The sequence below is a fragment of the Vidua chalybeata genome, chromosome 21 (assembly GCF_026979565.1).
Source record: "Vidua chalybeata isolate OUT-0048 chromosome 21, bVidCha1 merged haplotype, whole genome shotgun sequence".
Lineage (NCBI taxonomy): Eukaryota > Metazoa > Chordata > Aves > Passeriformes > Viduidae > Vidua > Vidua chalybeata.
The window spans coordinates 6,091,459-6,118,931 of record NC_071550.1 but is presented as its reverse complement, the minus strand read 5'-3'; the positions used below and the strand labels follow the sequence as shown (position 1 = coordinate 6,118,931).

Here is a 27,473-nt window from a genome sequence, read left to right as displayed (position 1 = left end):
TCCCAGGTCCTCACAGTGGGAATCCTTCCCAGTGTCAGTGTCCTTGGTGAGAATTAGCCCTGCAAGAGTCTGGCCTCAAAGAGCACCGATAAATCACAGAGAAAGAGAGGGAGACATGGTATCTCTTTATCAGACCTTTATTAGCAGACTGTTCCCTACATGAAGAATCCGAGTTAGATTTGCATTATAACAATTTGTGGTTACAGCTACAAAGATGGTTGTCATTTTGCATTGATTTTTGCATTCTGATATTCATATTCTCATTAGGCCACACTGGTAGGAAGGAGCCACTGCAGAATTTATGACAGGTCTCAGGAAGAGGGGGGTGGGAAAAAAAAATCGTATCACTAATCCATTGTTGGTTAGATTTCCACATGGCTACTACTGACAGCACTCAAAGTGAAGGCAGAGTCTCACGTGGGAGACTCTTCATGAACCACCAAAATCTGTCAGAAAAAAAGCAGCTGTTTGAGTGCTAGCAAATCCTTTTCCAATTTCTCACACACATCTCCACAGTGTCCTCTTGCATGTGATGAGCACTGGCTCAGCAGCAGGGTCTGCTGATTCAGCCTTGAAGCACAACTGTAGCAGCTCGTGTCCAAGTGCAAGTTTCCTTCCATCTCTCTGGAAATGTGTATTGTCTTTAGTCCCTGAGATTTCTCTCTTCCCCCCTTACCTAAAAACTCCCTCAAACGCTCTTAATTAACTGTTGTGACATCCAACATCCACAGACCTTCCACTTCCCAACTTCAGCCATCCACCCAAAGCCTTTCTGCCGTGCACAGAGGCAATTCCAAGCTAAGGCAAGCCTCACAGTGCACCCTCTCCCCAAGGTTCTGCTTCCTCATCTGCTCCCTTCTCTCCTATGGCTTCTTGCTACAGAATTTCTCTGGGCTGAGGTCCTCCAGCAACAAACCCAGACGTGGGAAAGGCAGTTCAAGCCCCAGAGGGAAGGTACACGAGTGACTTTAGCATCCCTCCCCACGACTCAGCTGTGTGATGTAAAAGAACTAATAGAGAACTTTTTAAAACAGGAGAAATACAAGCACAGTAACAATATTTAAACAAACCTATAAAAATAGTCTGAAATAACTCTGTTCAAATAAATACAAAATAAATATGCTTTAAGCAGTAAAACAGTGGAATGCAACGGTGGTCCATTTTACCCAAAATGAAAAGTTAGGTGAGGATCTCCCAGGCCTCAGAAGCTGGATCCTATTAACTAAAGCAGCCCATAATGCTATCAGAGAAATTTTAAAGCCATCTCTTTCCCTTAGCCTTATGAAAAGCACCCTTTGAAAGGCAAGCAAACATGTCTTCAGGACTGAAATCTCACCTCTCCCAGTGACAGCCCCTCTCCCTAACACCCCTTCCCACAGCAGACATTCCAGACTTGGGGCCTCCATCACACCAATGGAAACCTGAACACCGATCTACCAAGAGGTCTAAAGAGATAAGATAGCAGCATAGGCACGGGGTTTGGAAAAGGTTCACGAGCTCTCCTTGGCACCAGGCAGGATGGAATTCAGAGGTCCATGCAACGCTGCGCAGGGCTCTCATGTCGTGCTGAGAGCACAGCTGCACAGGAGCTGTGAGTTGTTTTGTCTTTGTTCACTAAAGCCATGCATCACAGTGCCGGGCAGCCCAGGGCTCTCCTGCCTTCCCCTTTCCAAGCCCCTGCAGAGAATAAGACAAGCCAATCCCGGCATGCAAAGGATACAGGCATGCAGGCTCTAGTCTGCTGCTTCTGTTAGTAAGTGCATCTTGTTAGTGGGTTTATGAGACACACTTAAACCTATAAAAATAAATAATCCTAATTCTTCATCAGGCTGGCTTAAGTAACCTTCAGCCTGGCTGGATAAACCCACTGCCCACCAGCCCTCCAAACCAGTATAGATCAAAGTTACATTTCATGTCAATTCTTGGAAGCAGAACATGAATGTTTCCCACCCAAAGGAATATTTGTAAACATAACAAGCCTGGTGTGGCAGCAGCTCCTACACAAGGTTTGTACAAATTTAAACAATGGGCAGGAAGTTAAACAACTGAATGGACAAAGCAGCTCTCTGAATGGAAAAAAGAAGCTCTTTCAGCAAGTCAGAAGGTGCTCATCTGTAGGCAAACAGCTCTATACAGGCAACACGCTGAGAGCAGACCTGTAACCCAGATCTTTGCTACTCTGTCATACTGCTGGGAACTGACCTCAGCAACTCCCAACTTAAGATCTCCCAGGAGTTCAGCTCCTGGTCTCCCAAAAGGCCCAACAAAAAGGACCCTCTGATAGTTTATGTGGAGCTCTGAGTAGCAAGATGGCAAAGGACACCAGATCCTCCCCTCCCCCTTCCTTACTGACTCACAATCTGAGATTTCACAGCTTTGCTTAGTCAGCTTAGTGTCAACACATTCACAGAATGAGAGATGGCTTATATGTCTTGGGATTGCATCCCAAGATTTCAGAGTTCCAAGTCCTCAGCATCTCCTGGTCACCGCGAGTCCACGCCCAGAGTCATCTTCAAGTTTTCATACACCACGTAGCTGATGCTCACAGCTGGGATCACCTTCATGAAGTTGGGTGCCAGGCCCCGGTAAAGCCCAAACGCTCCCTCTGTCTTCAGAATGTGTTTGAACAGTCCCCTCATGGTCACTTCAGGAGCACCCTCCACAGAAGCTGCAACAGGAAAAGCCACAATAAATAATGCAGCCTATGTGGTGAAAACACTTTTGTTTCCAAGAGCAGTATTGATCCATGTGCTTTCAGATGCTCCCAGAGCAAAGGTCCTTTGTAGGGGACTGCATTAACTTCTCAGCTATCCATTCTGTGCTCCACACTGCAAGTATTTTCTCAAACTGCTCTGCAGATGCCCTCAGCCCAGAACTGCTGATCTGAGCAAAACAGAACCTTGGTTCTGGAGGTCCTTGGCTGCAGAGGTTAAAAGGGCAGCACAAAGTCCACTGTCCCCTTGCAGCATCACAAACAGCCCGTGGCTCAGCTGCGGGGGCCAGCTGAGGCTGTTGTTGCAATGCTTACACTAAAGAACTGTTAGCCTTGCTCAAAAACAAAGGCAGGAGTTCCCACTGTTCCAAAAGTTCTCACCTTGGGCCTGCATGCGTGTCCTCACAAGGGCCAGAGGGTAACTGGCAAGCTGTCCACAGGTGCTGGAGATGGTGCCACAGGCCAGCAGAACAAAGACCCCAGGGTCAGCGCTGTTGACAGCGTAGCGTTGCAACCAGGTGTTTTTTAGTGTCTGGAAGGAACAAGCTCAAGGTCAACAGGGATGAGGCAAGCAAAGGAGTATCACATTTCATTAAATATCTAGAGTAAAGTCTCAGAAAGTTCTAGGCAAGTTTAGCCAAAAGCACAGGGTGTTGTCAAGTATTTTTGAGCTGCTGTTGCCATAGTGCCTGGGGAAAATCCCTCCTTTAATTTTCTATTGCAGTTTTCTCATAAAGAAAGCGACCATGCATGATGTTGACTATGGTTTATGATCTAGAATCATCATATTGAATTATCTTTTAAGCCAGTTTTGGGTAAAAAAAAAAAACATTTGTGCCCCATAAGACTGTTCAAGAAAGCTTTGATAAATTACTTAAACTCTTGACGTGACTGATAGGTCTGACAGTGATAAAGCCACACAAGCAGCACAGCCCTACAATAGGTTAACAATAACATAAAACATAATATAATAATAGTTAGGCTTAACATAACAATAGGTTAAAGGCTTCTTACCTCATAGACTGCCAGGTCAATGCCAGCATATGGAATGATTCCCAACATGTTGGGGATGTAGCCTTTGTAAAAGGCAGCCATTCCTTCCTTTGCAAGGATGTTTTTGGCACAATCCAACATGCCTGAATATTGTCCTGTCTTCCGTAGAGCCATCCGTGTTTTCAGAACCTAGAAGAGAAGAATAAATAACATGAAGGCCTCCAAGAGAATCAGCAGGAGAACAATGTACAGACTAAATCATTCTTAGGAGCACAACTGTCAAGACCACAGCAAGTGTCCTGCAAGCAGTACTGCTTGGCACCACCTCTGAGAGTTCATTAATTAAATATCACAGTGCTGGTGTTCTACCCTCATCCTCCCATCCCTGCCCCTGCCCATGGGCCCTACTGGGCTGGACTCAGCCTCCTGCCTCACCTCCATGGGGTAGATGCTGCTCTGTGCAATGGCCCCAGCCAGAGAACCAGCCAAGAGCCGCTCGTGGATCCTCAGCATTTCCTGGTCAGTACCAATGAACCGCTTGATCTGCAGAAACCAGAACAGACAGACATTGAGGCTCCGTGACTTATCTCAGCCATCATTTTCTTTTCAGCTTGTTCTTCTGCAGACACAGCTGTCTGTGCCCTCACCTGCTCATAGGCCATGAACTTGATGGCTGACTCGGGTGCAATCTTCAGCACGTTGATGCCATTCCCTCTCCACAGTGACCTGGGGCCACCTTCCCGGATCATCTGAGTGAAGCCGCCGATGATGCACATGTTGTTACTGCGCGAGGCGTGAACCTGGGGGAGAGGGACAAGCCTGGATTAGTTCCAGTCCCCATTACGACAGTGCAACGTTTTTCTGTAATCCAGGGACAAAAGGGCGCTTTTTTATTTACCCAGAGATTTGCCAAGGCTTTAATCCCTTCCAGATAACTTCTACAATGGGAAAGCAAGCTTCTTTTCTTTTTTGCCAAGTCTAGCGTTAACTAATCAATCTAATCAATATCTCCCTCTGGAATGGGAGGAAAGGTTAAATAGGCAACTGTCTAGGCTTTTTCCCATACCTAGCACAGGATCAACTACCCATCAACTTCTCAGCTGGTTCAAGAGCAGGTGCAATGACAAAGCAGGCTAAAAATCAAAGTTTTCCAACTTCTTTCTAATGTTGATAATACTGAACACAAGCTCTGCCAACTGACCAGCACATTCACTTCAACTCTCATGGCATCAGGGTCTCTCAAAGGAATACAGGATTTTAACCTGTTTCACCAAAACCCAAGTTTTCCATGAAACTGTCTTACTACTGACAATTTTGGCATGTCTAGCTCTAAAAAGATCTCTGTACTTTTTCTAGTCAATGAATAATAACTTCTTTTGTGACTTTGATCACTCAAATAATTTAAAATGCTTTTTAAAATAGCAATAAAAGAACAACAAGATTAACATTGGCCAGAATGCTGTACTGTGCTAATGAACATTATCATCTCCCAGGTAACCATAAATATTAAAGGAATCTGCTCAGGTATTTAAATAAACTGGAACTGCTCCATCATACCTGCATGAGCACTTTCAAACGGTCCAAAGGAGCTGTGCAAGTTCTGGACACAGCACCTGCACCTCCACCTGCAACCAGATGTCTCCACCACATCCCTGTCTGCCTCTCTTCCACTGTGAACTCATCAGGGACAGTCAAATTCTCTCCTACATCGAAGATCTGCAAAAGGAGAAGGTGTTGACAAATGCTTCATCAGTCAGTGATCTTGCTACAGTTTTACTGCTCTTTATTAGCACCAGGTGCTGAAGTACAGGATACGCTTGTTCCAAGCCAGCAGCTTATCTACAGCCACTAACTGCTGTGCCTGGCCACAGGAGCTGCCACTGCTAGAACATGTCACAGGGGAAACCGAGTTCTGATTTCAAAATTTCTCTCCAAGATCCTGGCAACTGCTGAACATTTGTCTACATCAAAATACTGCAGGTATTTAGGAACAAACTGACCCACTGCAGGCAGCTGCATGGCAAAAAAGCTGGACCTCTCCAGAACCTTCCACGCTCACAGCCTCTTAAATCTCATTACATACTGTTCACATACAGATAACTCCAGGAAGGATGGCTGCCTGTGGAATCAGATTCTAGTTTTAACAGGTCCTGAACCAGCTGGGGCTGGCCACTGGCAGGAGCTCCTGGAGGTGCACACCGGAGAACACCCTCAGCTCCCTGCAGTACTGCAGTCGCCATCACCTGTGCCAGCAGCTGTGACAGTGATATGTGGCAAGATTACAGCAGAGGACAGGAAGCAATTGAGCTTCAAGGCCTACAGGGAAGCTGTGAACCATGAAGAGAAAGATAGGGACTGCTGATAGCAGCTCCTGGGGGCCAGGACTTGGACCAAGAAGCTGGGCAAAGACTGAGACCTGTTGTACAGGAACTATTTCTTACCGTGGAGTGCTTCCAGTATAGGATGATTTCAGGAATGTTCTCCACGGGGTGCAGCAGGTGATAGTCTCTCCACTCATTCCAATCAATTGTCATTGTCCCATTTTTATCCATGCTAAAAAGATTGATCATCAGGTGAGTACAGACTCCCACTGGGTGACAAATTCCTCCTCCCCTTCCCTTTGATTATCCCGGCCTACACCAAAAAGAGCTTTGCAAAGCAGCTACTAAAGACTTCTAAAGAGACACAAGACAAAGCTAGGAAACCTTCTGTTCACCAAACAATGCTGAGGTAGAAGTGGGCTCTCTCTCTCCTCCCCTCTCTCTCCCTTCTAAACAGCCCACAACAGTATTTGCAACCCCTCCTACCAAATTCAGGGACATAACTGACACTGAAGGGAAAATAATACTTACTAGGTGACAGGACCCCAGAAGTGTCCCGTCCTTATTCTGACACACAGGCAAACAGACAGAGGGAAGGTAGCAGAGGAAAAAAAAGAGGAAAAAAACAGCACAAATAAGTGGTTGTTAACATGTTAGTGCCACATGCATAAAGCACTCAGCATTTCCAAAGAGCAACTGCACAGTCCCACTCCACAGCAGCAAGCTCAGGGCAGCAGGACAGTCAGACAGGGATGCAAATCAGCTTAGGTGCAAGCACTTCCCCTCAACAGGTTAGGGAGAGACTCTGACAGTAAGTCTCAATAAAGCATTATGATTTTATAATTGTATGTCAATTCACAGGGAAAAATCAAAATGGAAAGTAATAGGAAAAAAGGGAGGAATGAAAGTCTCTGGAAAGTGCATACAGGGGGAAAAAGAGATGGGTTTCATGTCCCTATATTTCTTTCTAGCTCCCTCAACATAAAACAGAAAAACCAGTGGAATCTTCACCTCTTCAGTATTTTCTCAGCCTGCTGTTCAGAGATCTTGACTCCCAGGTCCCGGAGAGACTGGACAATCTCCTGGGCGTCGATGCGGCCTGCAAAGATAAGCCAGTGAGCTCAAGGACACGTATTACAGGCTAACACGTGCACCAGCCCACCCCTGAGCATGAGAAAGGTGTTTACCATCATTCTTTTTATCCAAACTCTTGAAAACCAGTCTCAGCTTCTTTTCATGGTCTTGGAGATAGTGAACAAATTCCTCAAAATCCAGCTGTCCGTCCAGGTCTTTGTCTCCAGCCTTCACAATTTTCTGTTCAGAAAACAACCAAAAACTGTCAGTTCCTCTGTTCAGCCAGACAGATCTATCTCTCCTTCTACCATATTTAAAAAACATTTCCCACACAACTTTGACTTTTTTTCCAAAAAGTAGCTGACATAACTGTAATTCTTCTAAGAGAGTTGAGTGACACAGTAGCGTAGAAAAGTCACCTGATTCCAACTGTTTCCCAAAGTCCCTTACACAGATGGAATGCCTCATGTTTTTAGACACATGACACTAGGATAATATCCCTGATAATCTTAGGACTGTACCTTGATTAACACCTTACAAAGTCCTTGTGGAGGTTCTAGAACTAAGTATGAGTCAACAGATCTGCATAAAAAGTGAGTCACAAAACTTGAGGTTATAAAAAAAACTGAACAGGAGAAGGAATTTCATGCCTACTACAATCCTTAGAGAAGCAAGCTCCCTCTGGCAGTAACTAACTCCAGCCAGCAAAATCCTGTCCAGCTCTAGTGAACACAGCCAAAGATAAAAACCTTTGTGAACTGGTTTAGGCACCCTGAAGCTACGTGCTTTAATTACAGAAGTTTCCATGAGATGTGTATAGAGCAAGAATAGGTTCTTAGTAGGACAAAGCTAAAATCAAGATTAAAATGTGCCAGACATCTAGGACAAGGTAAATGACTAATTAACTCACTGCAACTGCAACTCACTGAGGCAATAGCCCATGGACTGTCCTCTCTAAGGGCACATGGCTGCATGTTGACAGGTGAGGTGATCTCCAGACTGCAAGAATGTGGCTCAGGGAGTTCCTATCCCCCTTTGATTCAGTCACTTGCCTTTGACAGCCTTTAAGCCTTTTCCAACATCAGTGATCAACACTCAATGAGGTGTGATTCAGTCTAGTGCATCACCCAAAGTTTTGTTTTAATTCTTGTAACATTTATGTTAACAGCAGATGGGTTGTTAAAGAAACTCTGAGCTGAGATGAAACACTGGGTTAACCCTCTGTTCACCAGTATCTTGCTCAATATTTAGCCTTCAAAGTATTAGGCAAGCCTAAACTCACTGTGATATGTCCTCAGTCTATGACCACCAGTCCCCCTCATAAGCCATGTCTTTGTTTCAATGTCATTTTAAATTACTTCAGTACTAAATAATTTGCTATTGAAATGCTCTCTCTCACCCACCAAGGTCTCTTTAGCCCTAATGCTATGAGGATTATTCCTAATCACTTAATGAACCTTAAATAAGAAAGTGCTGTCCCAGCTGCCCTGACCTCCAAGGTATGCCCAGTATTCCTAACCTGCCATTTTATCATATGACCGTTGTGAAGTTCAGATACGACCTCACATTCAACTTGTGGGCTAAATATAGACCAACACCCCTCTCCTGTCAGCACATGGGCTTGAACAGCTGAATCAGGGCTTCCCTCTCCCTGGCAGCCCCCAACCAGTTGACAGGCATTAATAATTCGGAGGCACTGTAAGAGAGATGTGACTCTGCAAATGCAGCCCGAGTGATCAGAGACCGCAGGCCATAAAAGCTTTGCCCTGTTCACCTTCCTCCCCCACAGTCACAGCACAAAAACGCTGCCTGCCTGACAGTAACCCACAGCACACATGTGAGGGGTGAGAAAGCCAAGTTCCCAGCATCTTCTCTGGAGGTGTGAACAAGTATCTGCCTGCACATCTTCACTTTCAACAGCAAACGTGAAATCTGGCCATTAACAGCTATTTTGGCTGCAGAAGTTCTTGTAACCGTCCTGAAGGCTGTGACACTTTCAGTCACAGCCCCTGCAGCACACTGTGGGAACCCACACACCTTCCAGCCTGCTGTCCATGTCTCTGCAGAGGCATAAAAAGCCTCCCCTACTTGGCTGATCAATAATCAGCTCTCTGGGCTCTTGACAGCCTGATCATGAAAAAAAAAAAAAGTAGCAGCAAGCTGAAAGCCAGAGCTGTGACACATCAGAACGGAAAACTCCATGGATTTAGTGCATGTCCCTTCCACAGCAAAGCAAAAGGTTCTTGCATAACCTTCTCCAGCTCAGCCCACCCACCCCTGGCTGATTCACTCACACTGAGCTGCTCTCCTGCTCACAGCACAAACCTGCTCACCTTCACCAGCTTCAGCTGACTCTACATTACAGCCCTGCTGTCAGAAGGAGGCATGTGGGAAGGATGTAAGAAGGAGGAAGAGGATGTGAAATGCTGTATCTGAACAGACCCATAGAAACAGAAGACTCCATAGTTTGGAAAACCCGGTTTTTTTCTATTTAACTCACATCAACTGGTTTAAACAGTCTAATAGGCACTGAGACCTCACCCAATTCAAAACAAATCAAAAAGAAAAAGTTCATTCCATGCCGGTTCGGCAATCCCTGCCAAGGGGCACGAGAAGCATTTCCATGCTTCACTCAGTTATTACAACAGAGCCATCAAGAACTTCTCCCCCTCTCAAGAGAACCACTAAATGTATTAGACACCACTTTCATCGCTCCCTCCCTCCCTTCCACTCCTCTCTCACGGCCATACCTGCTTCCACTGGCGGTAGGTGGAGAATTCCTGGGAAGGAATGAGGAGGCTGAGTCGGAAGATGGATTTGAGTTCGGCCGGCAGCCCCTTCGACTCAAAGTACTCAAACTCCGCCTGCCTCTCCCCAAACACCGGCACGTACAGACAGAGGCAGAGCATCTTTCTGAGCCCAAGACTCAGCTGCCCTGCTCACTCCGACCGGCAAGGAAGGGAAGTAAAACTGAGTGATTCCCCTGAGCTAATTTCAGTATCTAGTGGAAAGGAAATGCCAACAAGTCTCATGACACACGCCTATGAGCGAGCCTGGCTCCGACGGGATTGGCTGCACAAGCCCGGCCCTTCTACTTAAAAGGGAAGCCGGGGCTGCTCCGTCCCACCCAGCTGGTACGAAGGAGACACGTGAGCTGCCTCCCATTGCTCAACACCTGGCTCCCATTAAACCCAGGCACCTTACATCACGCTCGCTGCCAGTTAACTCTTCCCGGCTGTCTCTCTTAACCCACGACGCTTTGGCAAGGGGCCAGGACACTCGCTTGCTGTGCCTTACATCCGATCAGTCCTTTTCTGATCCTGTTCTCACCTCTGGGGGGATTTATACAGGTAGCAGTGGGGACCAGTCTTGATCACAACCTCTCCCATCATGCATCACAGGAGGACTATCACCATCGTCCCAAAATTTATTTTTTTAAAGTGCAGTAAGAACAGGATGCCAGCCACTTACTGTTTTAATACATGTTTAGGATAGCCAGCTTAAGCAAGAGTTTTCCACTTTTACAAGATTATTTTGTTATGCCAGAGTTGGCTGGCTTTGGTTGCAAGTTCTCCCAAAACCACTTGTGCCAGCTAAGAGCAGACAACCCCTGCACACAAAGATCTCTCCCCTCTGTAGCACTCCAGTTACCAACACAGCAGCAATAAAGCCTGTGGAGGTTTGTCATTGAGCCAAATAGAGAAAATCACCCAAATCAAGGGCAGGCTTCAAAATAGTCCCAGCTGCTTCTAAGCCTCCTAGCTAAGCATCCACACAGCAGTTACACCAGCTTAATATTTTTCATCCTCTTCTGACTCCAATTAAACATTGCAGTCAGTTGTGTACTACAAGAAGTGTCCCGGGCAGAACAACATTTTCCAGTTTCTACCCTTGACAGTTTAACTGCTTTGTAAGCGAGTTCCTGAGCTCTCATTAGGAGCAAGCCAGGCTGGAGGGAGTGTGGCACAAGCACCATTTAATGCAGGTATAATTACAGCTTTCTGAGCATTTGGTGGAGTTTGAGGCACAGAGTAACACCTAGCTCTCCAGAGAGTACCAATGTGCAGCAGGCAACAATGCTGTTCAGGACAGAATCACTGACTGCTAACATGAATTTTAAATAAAGTTATAGTCTTGGTGTTAATCAGAGAAGCTATCACACAGGGAAGATGCAAAAAGCTGTAGCCAATAACCCAAACACTGAAATCCTATCTGCACCAGAAGTAACAAAGTGTGTTTGCTGAACTGGCTCGAGCCAGCCAGGATAACAGCCTTCCCCACTGCTGCGGACACAGCAACATTTCCTAGTGTTTGTTGTGTTTGAACAGCCTGCCTGACAGAGCAAAGTCCAACCAGCACTCCCCTCCTCAGGCCCTCATGCACAGGGTACCTGTTCATCTCTACTGTGCTATTTTGTTCTCTAAAGCAAAGCCAAGGTCCGTAATGAGCTGTTCATGGAACTGCATGTCAGTCACACAAACTGGGAATATTTAATCTGTGGCTTAATTTCAAGGATTTTTTTTTTTTAAAGCTCAGTGGATCACAACCCACAGCAACTCAGTACCCTTGGGATTCGTGACCTACAATGGTGTCCCCTGCCCTTCCTGGCACACCTCACCTACCATGGCACCATGGCCAGGTTACCTAACTAGGCTTAACCTACTCCCTGCTGACGTCTCTCTGCATGAAAACAGGATCTTCTCAGGGACTCCAGATCCTCTTACAGATCAGCTGCAGCAGCTCACTGCATGCATGCCCACAGCACACCCCAGCCTTCCTACCAAGTCCAGTCTCAATGCAAGCAGCACCCTAATGGTACCCACTGGCCAACACCAAACGCCCCCACCAAGGGGAGCAGAGGGGTGCCCCCAACAACAGGTAGTAAGTGAACAAATCTAACTCAGATTTGCTTCACAAAGCCTTAAGATCCTCCATAGTCCTTCCCACGAGTTGCCAAGCATCACTATTATAGCTGCTTGGCAGCTCAGTTGCTATGCCAACATGATGCAGATTTTCCTAAGAAACTCTGTTTGGACTTGGCAGCTAGAGACAAAAGGCAAAAATCGGCACATTTTAGGAAAAAAAGCCCTACTACCTACGTCAGAGGAAAGGAGAAAGCTAATGAAGTTAAAGCTGATTTTAAGCAGGGTATTAATTACAGAACAGTGAGCTAAGAAAGACAGACAGATTACAAATGAAGTTTATACCAGCAATTCAGGTTATAATGACAAAGAGAACTTAAACAAGTATTAAGAAGTTTTTGTATTTCAGCTTTAAAAATCCTAGTAAAGCTGGAAGTACTCAAGAGCCAGGCAGCTCTCCAAAGCTGCAGGGATCAGTGCTGCTGGGACACTGGTGTGGGGTCACTGGCCACATCTCAGCACACACGGAGCCAGTCCCACTGCCCCAGCCCCTGCGGGCAGCAGCACACCCAGCCCAGGGCCACAGGCACCAGCTACAGACAGTACATCCCTCATTAGCACTGTCTATTCCTGATCAAACCAAGGACAGGGCACAGAGCTCAAATGAAGTCACTCCTCCCTGGTATTTCCATCCACCAATTCCAACACTGAAATGACACATTTCTGGGGCATGTGGAGCCAGCCTGGCTAATACCCTCTGCAGTTTCCTTGATGACAAGAAAAGTGAGCCATGACGGAAGGCAAAATCAGCTCTTTCTCGCTTTAGCAAACTCATTTTCATTTTATTTATAGGATTTGGTTCTTTTAAATGCTGCATGAGTTACCAGTTTCCATACCCTGCCATCCCTGCTAACCTTTCCAAGTCATTTGTACACTTCTAGGCATCTGCTTCATCACTGGTTTACTACATCACCTCCAGAATGTACCTCCCAAGGGATGGAAAGATGCAGCCATACAAGGAGCAGGAAAGTATGCTGTTTAATTTTGAATTTACTTTGCTAAAAAAAAAAGGCTCTAAAAATATCAAGTACCAGCAAGCGTCACAGTCACGTAACATCCTCCTTCAGAGGCAAAACAGTTTTCTGGGCTCCAACCTTATTGCTAGAAGGTTTCACTGGGTTCTGCTGACTTGGTCTTTTTTAATTTCTGGAAACTAGCTTATAATTAATTGGACAGTACAGAAAGTCCTCACAAAGCACAGAGAGTGTACAGTGTATGAAGGAGGGGAGTTAATGATTTAAGAGACCCCAGCAGAGTAAAGAGCTGCACCCAGCCAAGGCTTTGCCAGGGGAGGGATAAGAGACCAGGCACAGCAGAGAGCACTATGTGGTATTTGACATAAAGGTAACCAGGGAAGGTGACCTGTTCCCCGTAACACACGGATCCAAAGTTACAAGTCCAGATGGTGACATCAGGGGTAGATCATGCTTGTTTCCTGTGTACACAGATCCAGGGCCAACATAACACATTTGCAATCAGTATTTTCTCCCCATATTTGCAAAAACAGCCTCATGTTGGAACAGCTTTGAACAGGCAAACATCTGAGGAGGAACATAGCAATGACAAGTCTTTACTCAAAGAACCAAGGCCAGGAAGCCCCTCCAGTCAAGTTTATGGATACACATCAATTCCTTACAGAAACCCCCATACCAGGGTGTGATATTTTGTGTGGTTTTAGAAAAGAAGTAGTAACAGGTGTTTTTACAAAATGAAGTGGCCTACCAATCAAGAGACTGCTCCCAAGGTTACAGCCAGCCAGTGGCAGAGAACAAAAGCCCCCACATTTTCTATTAACACCAAATAACACTGTTTCCTCACAGTGGTTTATTATCTATCCCTAAGGCTGTACGAGACTTTTCCCAACACTTCTCCTTCAGACAGGTAATTGGAACACTGATATCTGATCAGGCACAAACAAGTCATTGCATCTTAACAAGCTAGTGTGTATCAGCTGAGCCATGGGCTGGATGAAGCATAAGCCAGCCCGAACTGCAAGGTGAAACATATCTGCATAATCCTCAACAGAAGAGCTTTACACTGCATTTTACTTTACAATCAGGGCACGCTAAAATTACACAGTCACAACCTCCTGGCAGATGAGCAGTTACTTCCTAAGATGCAATAACTCTTTTTTTTTTACCACATCCTTATCCTCTAGGTATTTCTCCATTAGCCAATCCTACGGTTCCTATGCAGCAGAACTTCCCAGGGTCACACAGGAAAGAGGAGATTGGTATCAGCTTTCAGAGAAAGCTTTATTTCCAGGTGTGAACAGATGGACTCTCGCTGACTGAGAGACCATTGTTCTCTGGAAGACACCAGAGATTTTCAGCCCTATAATTCCAACGTTTTCATCACCACTTCCTTCAGTTCTGAGCCTCTGTCCTTCTTCAACCTCTGTGCACCAAAGTCCTCCTTAAAACGCGCATGCTCCTTTTTTGGAAGGGGATGCACAGTGCTAACTGCTAAGGACAGAGATGAAGGCAAAAGTCCCTGCAGATTTTTCAGCCTGATTCAAGCAGGGAGTGGCTTCTGCTCCCCAGAACGTGAAATGCCGTCCTGCTTGTTTCCATTCAAAACAGCAGCAGAACAGATATTAATCCTCTCTACAATTTAAACCTGTTCATCCCTCATTTTAAAGAGAAAGCCCACAGCAACAACCATGCCCAATTCCCTGTCAAATAAACTGGATCCTGAAAGTCACACACCCCTATCCTTGCTGCAACCCTTCAGTATCATCCCCACCTCCCATCCTTCACAGGCCTTATGCCCAACTCCTTCCCCCCCCTAATCCCAGCTCACACCCTTGATTTTAAACCACACGTAGTCACAGCTGACTGCACCATCCTCAGGGGAAACAGACAGTGCTTCCCTCCATTAAATAAGCCACAACTGCAGTCGGCCAGCACTGTGCGGGGAGCTCCGGCACTAAACTAAGCAGCTTTTGTTCGCCTCCCCCCAGACAAAGCCTCACCATTTATTCTCTGCCAACTGTGCGCCCCCATCACCTCCCCACTCTCCCACCCCCTGGGAACTTCCCTCCTTCCTAAAATCCTCACAGAGATTTTAGTCTCTCCCTTATGCCACCCGTTCCCCAGGGACAGTCTTTACTCCCTTCCGGGCTCTGCCATTCAAATAATACAGCCAGTTACTAATTTGCTCAAAATATGCAAGTTTTACCAAAGGCTTGCCAAATTACCAGAGACTGACTCCAGAACATTTTAGGATACATTTGATTCTTTGCCGGTCTGGGGTGCAGGGGTGGGACTCGCCACTAACCTGCGTTATCATTCCCTGTCCTCTCAGTCATGCTTTTTACAAGTTGCCCAGGAACCCTGGAGGCCCCCATACTCCCCCTTGCCCTTAAACAGCATTTTTCTCCCACACTTTGAACATCATGTTTGGAAGGTTAGATCACCTCCTCTCTTCAGTCACTCCCCTGCCCCCCGCCCCCTTCCTTTCTACCAAGCACACGCGTTAGACTCTGCTCCCTTTTCCTGTTCCTCTCCCCCCTCCCCAAATTCACACACACAGCTACTCACACACTCCACCTGCAATACCCCTTCTCCCAGCAGACCACACACTCCACTGTCATGTGCACCAACCCCTCCTCAGGCCCCTGGATATCCCATTACCTTTGGAAAATGCTCTGCGGGTCCAACCACCAGTAGGATAGTTGGTCTCCTTTCAGTGGGATCAGTCCCTCTGTCCTGTGTCTTCCCCAACACCTTTGGCCCTTTCTCCCCGGGGCCTGGAAGTGGGGTGGTGTTTCTGGCCTCATCCTCTTTTTCATCTGCAGGACCTTGGCATATGGCCCTGGGAAAGAAGCTAGACAGAAAATGCCACAGGGTCTGCAGCATTGCTGCTCCAGCAAGCATCCCAGGCAGGGAAACCCTGAGCGCTCAGGAGCTGCCCGCTGCCAAGGATGATGTGACTGCACTACCAAGCACCCCCAAGACGGGAATCGGCACGGCAGCCAGCGGGAGGTTCAACCCAGCGACTCCACCGGCTCAGATTCTTTACAGACCGCTCCTGCGGACGCTTCCTGCCTTTTGAAATTGCTGCTACTGCAGTCGTGCCTGGCCTGACAAGCAGCTCATTGTACCAGAGCCTCAGAAATCTGATGGCAACAGACAAAGCACAAGCCCCCTGGCACGGAGAAGCCGAGACGCTGCGCTTTGGAGACTGCTTGGACAGAGAAGCCGAGACGCCGCGCTTTGGAGGAAAAGCTAAAGATGAACCTCTCCGAGAGGAGCTTCTCAGAGCTGCCAACTGAGCTGCGCGTCCCGGCTCATCCCAGGCGAGCAAGCGAGGCTGAGCAGCGATGCTGAGCACCCGGGCTGCGTCCCCACTGCAGCAGTGCCCAGCCAATCCTCGCTCCCAACACTGCGCTGCTCCGGAGCACGGCAGCGCGCGCAGCCGGCCGGGAGCGCGCCCCGGGCGCGGGGGGCCGCCCGCGGAGGAACGCGCTCGCCGGGCCCCGGGGAGCCGGGCAGAGCCCGAGCTGGAAGGCTGTGCCCCGAAGCGATGGGCAGCGCCCGGGGGATGCGTGTTGCTCGGCAGCCCCGGCTGCAGCTCTTTGTTAGGGCAGCAGATGGTTCTGCAGAGAGAAGCCGGCTTTGCCCAGCCACGGCCGCATTAACCTCTAAGTGCACTCTCTCTCCCCAGTCTATTACGGTCTCATCCGTGCCTACAATAGCTCTTTGGTGCTGCATTGTGCTGCCGCCTTTGGCTCCCAGCACAGCGTTTACAGCCATTCATCAGTGCGAGAGCTGTGCTTAAACCATCGCTGGTTGGTCGGCTGGCTGAGCTCTGCCGGAGGAGCCCTGAACCACCTAGTCAAAGGTAGGGTGTTAATAAATATAAGCGCAGGACACATGATATCGCTTGGATTTCTACAAGAAACGCCACGCTTTCCTCTGCTGTCACAGCAGCAGTTGTTCATTCAGTGAGCTGTATCGGCCTCCCACCAGAACCCACCCTGGAGGAACCCAGCATTTTCCATTTTACTTCACATTCCCAGATTCTTTGTGTCCACAGAAGGCACTGTACGCCTCATTTCCAAAGTACTGTGACTATTCCATAAGTTTGGGGGTTTTAACAGGCAGAAAAAATGAGTACAAACCTACAGCTTCCATCACCTGGGGCTCTCTACCCAACACAGCATAGCAAGAGCCACAGCAAGCAAAGGACCTCAGTTTTCAGCTTTTAACTTTTGAGAGTGACAGACTGCAGGACACTTCTGGTATACAGATATTAGATGTGAAAATAGGATCCAAAATCTAAAAGGTCTGAGAGCCTTAAGCAGCCAAGTTGCACATAAATTTTGAGACGAACATCACTTTTGGGAACTTGCTGTCATTGAATTCCTATAATGAGCCTAAGTAATGGAAAAAGTGAGAGACAAGTACATAGAAGACACCACATTAAAAAAATTCTTCTGCAAATACACCAGAATTACTTAAGAAGAAAAAAATGCTTTTTAATCACAAGGTCTATGTACAGTATGCAACAAAGTTTTTTATCTTAAAATTTGACACATACCAACAAGTAACCACACATTAAAATTTTTTTTAAATTATGGGGCAGTAACACTGGGGTGAGGGTGTGGGAAAGCCCAGTCCCTCTCTGAGGAATGGCACAGTCTGGTTCTAGTTGGGATGCAGTCAGCAGCTCAGGCACAGGCAGAAAAGACTGAGGAATTCTTGTCATGCCTCTATTACCCTGAGCTGCTGTCAGTCATCCTAGCTACAAGCACAAAAGTTAAACTACTTTCTAACACATAGTGAATCAGATACTTTAAGATGACATTTGGAAGTTTTCAATGCTCTCAAGCCAGAGGAACAAAGCAGATTTTCTGAACTGGGCACAGTTCTTCCAAATCAGCTTCTATTAGCCTAAGGCTGTGGTTTCACAAGCAGCTGTGAACTAATCTGAAGCTTACTGCCACTACAAGTCATCTCACACATCCACTTAAGCCCTGCACTTACCTTTCTCCCATGCTCTTCTGACAACCTCATTAACCCAGCCAAAAACTGCAGAGCTTTCTGCTGAGGTAACCAGTTGAGGCTATTCATGGATGGGGTCCAAAAAAGTGTGGAAAGGGCATCTGAGCTGCCTGCTGCAACAGGCAGGCTGCCCTGCCACTCACACAGCTACAAGTCACCACACAGAAGGCAAAGCACCCAAAGCAGAACTTGAGATTTGTCCTCTGTGGTCACTTAATATTCACAAGGCCCCATTTAACACAGCTGATGTTACCTGACACTGTTACAATTGTTCCCCTGCATTAGTATTAATATCAGTGGTGTGTGCACATCAGGGACCCCCATCTTCCTTTGTTCATGCAGAGATTTCATAAGAAAATGCAAGAAATTACATGCCTGGGGTGTAATTAAAGCAGAAACTTAGCAATGCTTCTTTGGCCTCTGTCCTCGCTAAAGGAAACCTCAGAGGAATTCTGCCACCACACTAATTCACACAACTCCTTGAGAACAGACAGAAATTTCCAATCATATTTAAGAAAAAAAAAAAAAAAAAAGCATTTATTTTACCACAAGGGGAATTTTATTAGGTCAGAATAATAAACCTAGTAACAGCAAGATGATTATAGCTAGAAGCAAGACAACTGCACTCCTACAGGGAATTTGTAGGGAAGTATTACTCTACCAACACCACCATGAAGCAGATCATTCACACAAAAAAGATGTAATAAATACTGTGAGTCCAGCATGAAAGGTGACACAAAGGAACACAAGGAACAAGAATTCACTTTTTCTAAAAATCATGAATGAACATCTAGGCCACAGTGAAACAGCTTTCCCAACCTCAGCTTCATTAGGAGACAGCTATTCCTGCAATTCCAGCTGTTTACATGATCCAGACCTGGGACTTAAGGCAGAAAAAGCAGGAGGGCTGATCTGAATGCTGGCTCTTGGCCAGCACACCAGTCACTGGGGACAGAAGGCGCCTGTGGCAGCTGGCCTCAGAGCCCTGCACTCCAAAATGGGTAGTCATTAGATAGCCTGAGCAGAAGCTGACAATAAAGAGCTGTAATCTATCCAAATGGAGACAAAAGAGAGAGAAAAAAGCAAGAGACTGACATGTTTTGCTCAATTAAAGTATTTTCCTCAGTACTGCAAGCTGGCAGAGGGAGGTTCTGTGTAAGCCATAAACTAAGGTACCTTGTACCCTTTTCAGCCACATCATCATACCTGCTGAGTCTAAAACTCCAGTTTTCAGGCAGACACTTGCCTTTTCCAAGCTGGTATACCTGGCAGAAATGAACTTTTGCTTTAAGATGGTTTCTAGAATACTTTTGAGTAAATGCACAGGGTTTTCCTGTGAACTTGTGAGCCTCATCACCGACAAGTTGCTAACATGTAAAAATGTAAGGGAGGGCAAAAAGAAAGGGGGGCAGAGGGAAGGGAGCTGTGCTGGGTGCAGTGACCCCTCTCCTCCTCCAGCACAGGAAGAGCTGCTGGCATCTCTGGTTCCTTAAGTGACCCTGCAGGAATGAGCAGTGACTCATCTCCTTTGGGAGCCTCCTGGAAGCACCCCAAGGAGCCCTGCTGCTTAAATGTGTGTACCACCCAGAAACAGCACCCAGCCCCCAGCTGGGATGGGCCACCATGACTCTGCCAATTACCTCTTATCTTTTCAAATTTAACTTCTGAAAGAGGAAAACATTAAGTATGTCACTACTTCACACTTGTTACAAAGTTGAAGTTAACCCTGCACAGTGCTTCTCACACCGTGACATAAAATCTCAACATCTTGGCCACTGCTGCTTAAATAATTAAACTGTACATTCAAGTACATTCATACATTAAGGTGACACAGCATAGCTCAGGGAACACTACAAAGAAACTCAGGTCTTCTCGTTGCAGAAACCCTGGCAGAAGGAATTAGCTACCCAAGCTGATCCATTCAGGCATTCACAGCCAGTGCCAGATACAAAAATAGAGAGAGAGCTGGCCAGGCAGAGGGAACACAGAGCCATTGCCCAGGACTGAGAGCTCCACCAAGGTCATATCATATTATATGAAGAGCAGGGATTAACTAAGAGACAGAGCATCCTTAATACTCAGAAACTAGAAAATCAACTTCTTGCACCAGACAGTTAAGCAAGAAAACAGGTAGTGAGAAAGGATGGCCCTGCAGCAGCCCAGGCCCAGGCCTGCCCCCACACAGTTCTCCTCAGGCTAGACGATGTAGGTTCACATACCAAGCAGCTCTGCCTTTCCAGGCAACTCATGATCTAAAAATTTCAAATATTTCTCTTAGAGCGGAATTCTCTACTGCAAACCACTTTAGCTGCCAGAAGCAGCTTCCCTGCAGCTCATGACTTGGGAGTTGGAAAAACTCAGATATCTCAGCTGCCTTCCCATGAATTATCACAGCTATGCTTCTCCACCCAAGACAAAGACTGGGCCATCATTAAACTCTGCTCATGTCCCACATTCACAGGGACAAATATAGCAATAGGACATGAACAAGAACAAAGACTCATTTCTCATTTGCTACAAGTAGGGCTGTAGGAAAAAGCTCCCTCCCCCTTCTCCTCCTCCCCAACACTGTATCATGTTATACTGTATGCAACCAAGAGCCCAGGGCTGCAGCATCACCATTTTGTAGGGCTCTCAGACAAAAGACCAAGTCCTTTTTATGGCTTTGATGTCTTTTATTAATGCTCACCAACCATTTGAGGGTTCTGCTCAATATTCAGCTAGATTAAAAATAAAAAGAAACAGTAAGTATGCTGAAGTCTGGAGCTTTTTACCTGCTGTTATCTCAGTAATCTGACACCTCCCTTTGACGTTGACCTCTTCTCCAAAGCAACCAGCAACTGGACAAGAGGAAATGGACTCAAGCAACACCAGGGGAGGTTCAGGCTGGACATCAGGACACAGGATTGTAAGGCACAGGCTGTCCAGGGAGGTCACCATCCCCGGAGGTGCTCTCAAAACAACTTAGTGCTACAGTTTAGTTAATACAGTGGTGTTGCATCAAAGGTTGGACTCTATATTGGGTCTTTTCCAGCATTAACTACTCTAATAATCTGTGCAAGGACAAGGGGATATGTCCACTACTTACCAAGGCATTGAGCACTGGTCACTAAAAAATGCCCCACCGAACACACTGAAAGACCAAAGCACTGCTGCATATTCTACACAAACACAATCAGCTGCTTTGGATGAGTTGTGCTGTTTTGTTCCACTCAGGCTGAGGGGTTCCTACAGACATTCACTTCCCTACAAAGTTCAGAAAAGACCCCATCCTGCAGGAAGCAATACTGTGAGGCCACATCAGTGATATTCAGGATGCCCTTCTACTTACACAATGCTGGCATTTAAAATTTATATGCTCCGGTCAAAGTTGCACCTACATCTCTCAAAGGTCAACCGGCAGCCCTTGGTCATTAGCACTGTGCAAATAGGACAAAGGTCTCTGCTAAATAAACCACAGAACCATCAGGCTTCTCCAGTTTTCTGCAAGATAGGACAAAAAACAATCCCTGAAGAACAAACATCCCTCAAGAGTTATATACCTGGTCCTATATGTGCATAAAGCAACACTTGTCTAATCTGCAATTGTTTGTTTATACGTAGGGAAAACATGCAGGAGCAAGTTTCTCCTGTGCATATTTGCATCTAAAACCTGTCTCCCAACCTCCCCTCGGAACATCGAGTGGACACACGCTGCCCATTCCATGCATTAATCACACTAAGGCAGGGCTAACCCGAGACAGGTCTGGGTAAAGACTTTCACCAGGACAGTCTGAGATTCCCTTCTCCCCAGCACCACTCTCCTCCTGTTATCCCTGCAAGACCTGGCAGAGTCACATCTCAGGGTGGCTGCAGTGCCAGCCCATCTCCCTGACGTTCCCTGTCCCAAAGCTCTCACTGTAGGGGCTGCTGGCCAAGGCTATTAATAACCAACACTGTGCCCAGAAGTTTCCTTGTGCCAAACCCAAGGCCTGTCTTCTCCAAGTCTTTTCTGCAGCTGTCAAGAACTCGTGTGATTGATTAGAGCTCATTTGCGTCTTCAGCCTAAATCAGAGAAGGCAACAAACCCCAAATTCATACCAACTAACCACTCACCACAGATTTGAAAGTTTTATCTATAGTTAAATCACTGACCTACAGTTCTGCTCTTGCTCAAGTGCATGAGAACAGGGTCTGCATCAAACCACACATTTCATAATTACAAAGAGCAAGAACAGGCCTCCACTCCCTACAGATTCAGCAGATATGATCTGTTTTGTTTATTATTTTAATAAACATTACTCATGAATGTATGAATTTAATTAACATGTTATTGAAAATGGTTTCACCTTGTATTAAACTGGTTTGGGGTATTCCCAATAGGTAATCCTTTGGGATTAGTAAGGAGATGGGTGGATGAGAAGTTGTTGGCAGCAGAAGGAAGGCTAAAAACTGGAATATCAAACTGTAACAGTATTTGTCTGATACAACCTTGTGTTGCTCAACCCTTCACAATGAATTACAAAAAGCCCAGCTAAAAGCTCAGTAAGTGTCCCAGCAGGATTCAGGACACATAAACCATGAAAATGTGATAATGCATAAATGTATATACGTTTGGAGATGCATTGTGAGATCTAAATGAGAGCTGGAGAGATAATCCAAATTACAGGACAGTATTAGAATTTTGCTCTTTTTATCATAAACTGTACACAATAAAAACTCAGGTCCTCCAATTCCAGATGGCTGTGAATGGAAAACAGGTGAAAGCATCACACTGGAAAAAGTCCTGCTCCTTCTGCCCCTTACAGCTGCTAAGAATTGCAGTACATTGTGCATAGTATAAACCAGAGTATCCAAAAGTGCTGAAGAACAAAACAGTTACAGAAACAGCCTGAGAGGAAGAATTAAATGACGTCATGACAGAAGATAAAGTATTGATCAAAAACAAGATTAAATTTTTTTTACGTTTGCAACTGCTACAGTAGAAAGAGTTTCTCAATCCATCCATGGAGTCACTTGCCAAAGAGCTAACTGATTTATTATCCCAGAATGGCACGGACACAGCTGGAAGAGTCCAGGGACACACTTAAAATGCAAAGTTGTTCAGAAGAAAGGCCTGACGCAAACAGAACACTGCAGAGTCCAGCTGCAGCAGCACAGCTTTGCTTCTTCAGTACGTGGGAAAAGTAAAAAACAGACCTTGGGGGGAAGTTTGGACAGCCAGGACCTGAAGATCAAAGAGGAGATACGGGGCTAAGTAAGAAGTGATGAAAGCAGATTTCAGCAGCCTGGGAGCTGATACAGTTTTCCATGGGGAAGCTGATACCAAGGGAGCTGATACCACAGTTGAATATATGAACTTAGGAGGGGAGAGTATCACAAGACCAAGGAGGACATCACTGTTAGGGTAGAGACAAAGAGGACACTTGGGACTCAAAAGAGACAAGGGTTATGTTTACTCTGTTTCTTAAAGTGAACTAGTCCAGCAGAAGATGCTGAGCACTACTATGGCAGCTGCAGACAAAGTTCACCACTTCAGTCTGTCTCTAGGCAGCTGGGATTAATTCCACCAGTTCAGACTGTCTGGAACTTCAGCAGCAGAGATGAAGTTTTGGAATGGCACTCCAGCCCTGCAGTTAATCAGGATCAGTAGGAAAACAGTTATATTAGCAAACACACAAATATTACCATCACACATTCTTTCAGCAATAGGACATCTGCAGATACAAAGTAGGAAACAGTTCTGTTTCAACGTATTTCCATTAAGTGCATATTTCAAGTTCCATAGGTCTATATAAAGTCAGAAAGCAACAGTAACAGGACATTGACCATCCCAGAGGTAGATGAAATTTAGCAGTAAAAGACTATCCCTTCACACAGTAGAACAAGAAAGGCTTTTAAAAAATTCTTCACATGGTTATCATTTTACTGCCCAAACAGAGTCAAGTATGTGGATTGCTTCATGCTGACCAGTGCAAACAAGCATTTCGTTACAAGGCTCACTGGTTTGGCACACTGTTATTTGTCAATTGGTTTAAAGATAACAGCATGGGTTAAAACAAAAAAGAAAAAGAAAGAAAGCATCGTTTACATAAGCAAATTCCACCTCAAAGGACATCTGAGTGCAAGCTCTTCTCTCCCCCACCACAGAAGGCCACCTCTAAAAGAGAAAGCAGCAATTTTCCAAGAATGCCACAAAGGGTTTTATCTCAGCAAGCACTCTCAAGCATTGAAGGAGCCAAAATATTGCTCATTTTCTTTTCAAGTTCAGCCCAAAAGTTATTGTTACCACAAGGACTTTTGGCCTACTGACGCAGGGAGATTAGCAGCTCGCAGCTAAGATTGGTGATAACCTCACTTTAAGAGCCCAATGTTTTCTCCATCTGCTCCCAAACATTAGAAGGCAACTCCCATATTAAATGTACTGCTGCATGGAAGGAAAAATAAAGTGCACCACAGGCACCAAGTAATTAACTAATCACAAGCAATCCATGTGATTTATGCCTAAATTGGTCTCCAAATACCATGCTCAATAAATCAGAAAGGTTTTCTATCTCGACACTTAAGCACTTTCCTTGAGCGTGACCTCACATTAGTTAGGCATTGAGGTGCCATAATTAGCTAAGGATGGAGCAGAAAAAGGACTGACTTATTAATAGAACTGCCTTGGAAACAGGAAGTTTATTTGATTTCCCTAAAAATTGCTTGACACGGAAGCTTGCTAGCCAGCTGAGGGCTGTTCCCACATTTTTAACTGGAACTTGAGAGCTTTGAACTCTGCATCCTCACTCTCAATGGTTTTTACCCTGCTAAAGGGAATGCTCTACCATACTAATGCTTTGCAAATTCTAGAATGTTTTGAGTTGGGAAAGGATCTTTGAGAACACCCAGTTCCAACCCTCTGCCACTAAATCAAGTTGCTCAGTGCCCCTTCCAGCCTGGCCTTGAACACTTCCAGGGATGGGGCAGCCACATCTTCTCTGGGCACCCTGTGCCAGCATTTCACCCCCCTCACACTATTGATGTGGAAGAGGAGTCAGAGGAAGGAAAGGGCTGAGGAACAATACTGACAGACAAGGGCTTCAGCAGAAAGACAGGAGTGTTAAGCAGCATCCAGCCAGCGCTTCCCTCCGGCAGCGAGCTCCAGTCCCCGCAGAACGGTTCCTCTGTGCCGCTCCCGCAGCGCGCCAAGCAAAGAAACTCTCTGCTGGGAAGTAAAAATGCAGTTTGTTTTAAGGTGCTTCCTCCCGGGCCAGAGAATGTTAGGCTGGATTGCATTGCATGCAAAGAGAAGGGAATGCAAACGGAGGCAGGCATGCAGGCGTAAGCACAGAACATTCTGGGGCACGGGGGACTCCTGCCAGAGGTCAAGGGTTGTGCCCCGGAGGTGGCAGCAGGTCAGTGTCACAGGGCATGCACAGGTGACTTGTGGTACAATCAGATCGACATACCCAAATGCACCCAGCAGAAAACCCCCATGGCACTCATGTTTTTTCTAGAAACAGCATAACTAAACTACTCACAAGATCACACCGGCAAGGAATTCCTGTATCTTACAGCAGCTAGGAAGATGCCAACCAAAAAGAAATGTCAGAAGTTAAGATGCTGGAGAGTCAAAGTTAAAAAGGAACTAGACACTCTGGAAAGGACTGTGCAATTAAAGCACTCAAAGTGGGGCACCACTCCCAGAACAGGGAGAGAATAGGAGCTGTCACTTGAATTAAATATCTTTTCGGTGACTCAGAAGTTATTCTTAAACTCTTCTTCCTTCCTGTAGGACTCAGGCACTCTGTGGTGGCACATCCCTGGCTGCACCCATGTGCTTATCTCCTATCTTCGCATGATACTCAGCTTTTTTATGGCCCTGCACATAAAATACAAGCGACCAGGCAGGGGACAACTGTGCAGCACTGAGGACAAGCCACATAGACATGGAAATTACAGTAATCACAGTTGAATAGAGCAGCATCACATTGAACCTTGGAGCCGTCCGTGTACAGCATCACACAGAGCCGTGTGAGTACAAAAGGCTCCCCGAAACACAAAGCCAGAGCTGCAGGTTTTATACACTCCACATGCAAACTGTACACTACAGCAGCCTCCCTACGTTCTAAGGTATTTCCAAACCCATAAAATAAACAAGTCTGGCATAAGCCATCCTGGGCAAACATGAGTAACAATACACTGCCAGACTCATATGAGGAACACAGTGATGGAATGAAACCTGCACAATTACCCTGACTGCAGGAATCGCTTCCAAAGGACCTTCCACTAGTGTAAGTCAGCGTGCAAGTTGCCCTGTCCTGAGTCCTGCAGAAACACGATTTCCTTTATGGCTTTTCCTGCCCAAACACTAAGGTTTTAATCTTATTAACTACGGACAGTTAACACCGTACATGCCTACAGGTAACGAGCAAGCTAATTCCTCCGGGTCTAGCGTGGAACCAGCAGCGTAGCTTTGAGGCAAGGACCCTTGGGGAGAGAGCGGAGCAGCCTTGTGGCACCACAGCCCCGCTCTCGCTCGGGGACCAGGACGCCGAAGGGCCGCAGGTGCTGCCATGGTGCCACCGCTGCCCCGGCGAGACACAGAGTCCACGTCCTGCTCCCGAGACGAGCACGGAGAGGGCTCCGGAGCGGATACGGGACGAGGGGAGCGGCCAAACCCTCCCTCAGCCCCGGACCGCCGGAGCGCTCCGCCCCGCCGGGCCACATCCCACCGCCCGCCGCCGCTCACCCGCAGATCCAGCTCGGTGCGGTGCAGCCCGAGGCGGCCCAGCCCCACGGCCAGGTCGTGGATGCAGAGCGCGCCGTCGCGATTCACGTCGAGCTTCTGGAACAAGGCGCGGAGACGCCGGTCCTGCTCGGAGGCCTCGCAGAGCGACCGCCCGCAGGACCCCGCGTTCCCCCCGCCGCCGCCGCCGCTCTCCACGGCAGATCCGTGCGGGGACCCGCATGGGCAGAGAACGCCGCTCACCACCGGGGAGGCAAGAGAGCGCCGCGCCCCCGGCATGGCCGCGCCGGCACCGACCACCCCTCACGGCCGCGGCACCGGCAAATGGCGCCGCTTCCGCCTTCGCGCCACGCGCCGTCGTCGCCACGTGACGCCCCGCGCCGGCCAATCACAGCGGGCGACGCGCCCTGGGACACGCCCCGCGGCGCCCACCCGGAGTGGCGGGTCGTGACGTCACAGAGGACGCCCCCGCCCGCACCAATGGGAAGGAAGCGCGGCGGTGTTTCGGAGCGCTGCACGGGCAGCGGGGCAGGCGCGCGGGCCGAGCCGCAATTGGCTGCACCCCGTGGGAAGGCGGTGAGAAGGAGAACATCTCCAATCAGAGCGGGAGCCGGGACGCAGTTTGAGCTTGACGGACGTCACGCGCATCCGGTAGGTTGGAAAGCAGTGCGCGCTCTGGGATGATGGACAGGAGAAGCACCCAATGGGATTGGAGCGAGGAAATCCACGGGC

The 27,473-nt window shown here is 47.1% G+C and overlaps 1 protein-coding gene across 1 annotated transcript; it reads right to left on the bottom strand.

The window, feature by feature from the left end:
- Nucleotides 1-121: 121 nt before the first annotated feature.
- Nucleotides 122-27,413, bottom strand: SLC25A25 (solute carrier family 25 member 25). Its single transcript, XM_053962289.1, is given in 13 exon segments — nt 122-2,668; nt 3,095-3,245; nt 3,728-3,895; nt 4,142-4,249; nt 4,354-4,506; nt 5,264-5,422; nt 6,148-6,259; nt 6,559-6,594; nt 7,039-7,126; nt 7,215-7,341; nt 26,745-27,040; nt 27,043-27,270; nt 27,273-27,413. Coding segments are annotated over 13 exon segments (1,872 nt in total). The 5' UTR covers nt 27,334-27,413; the 3' UTR covers nt 122-2,483.
- Between the last annotated feature and the right edge of the window lie 60 nt (nt 27,414-27,473).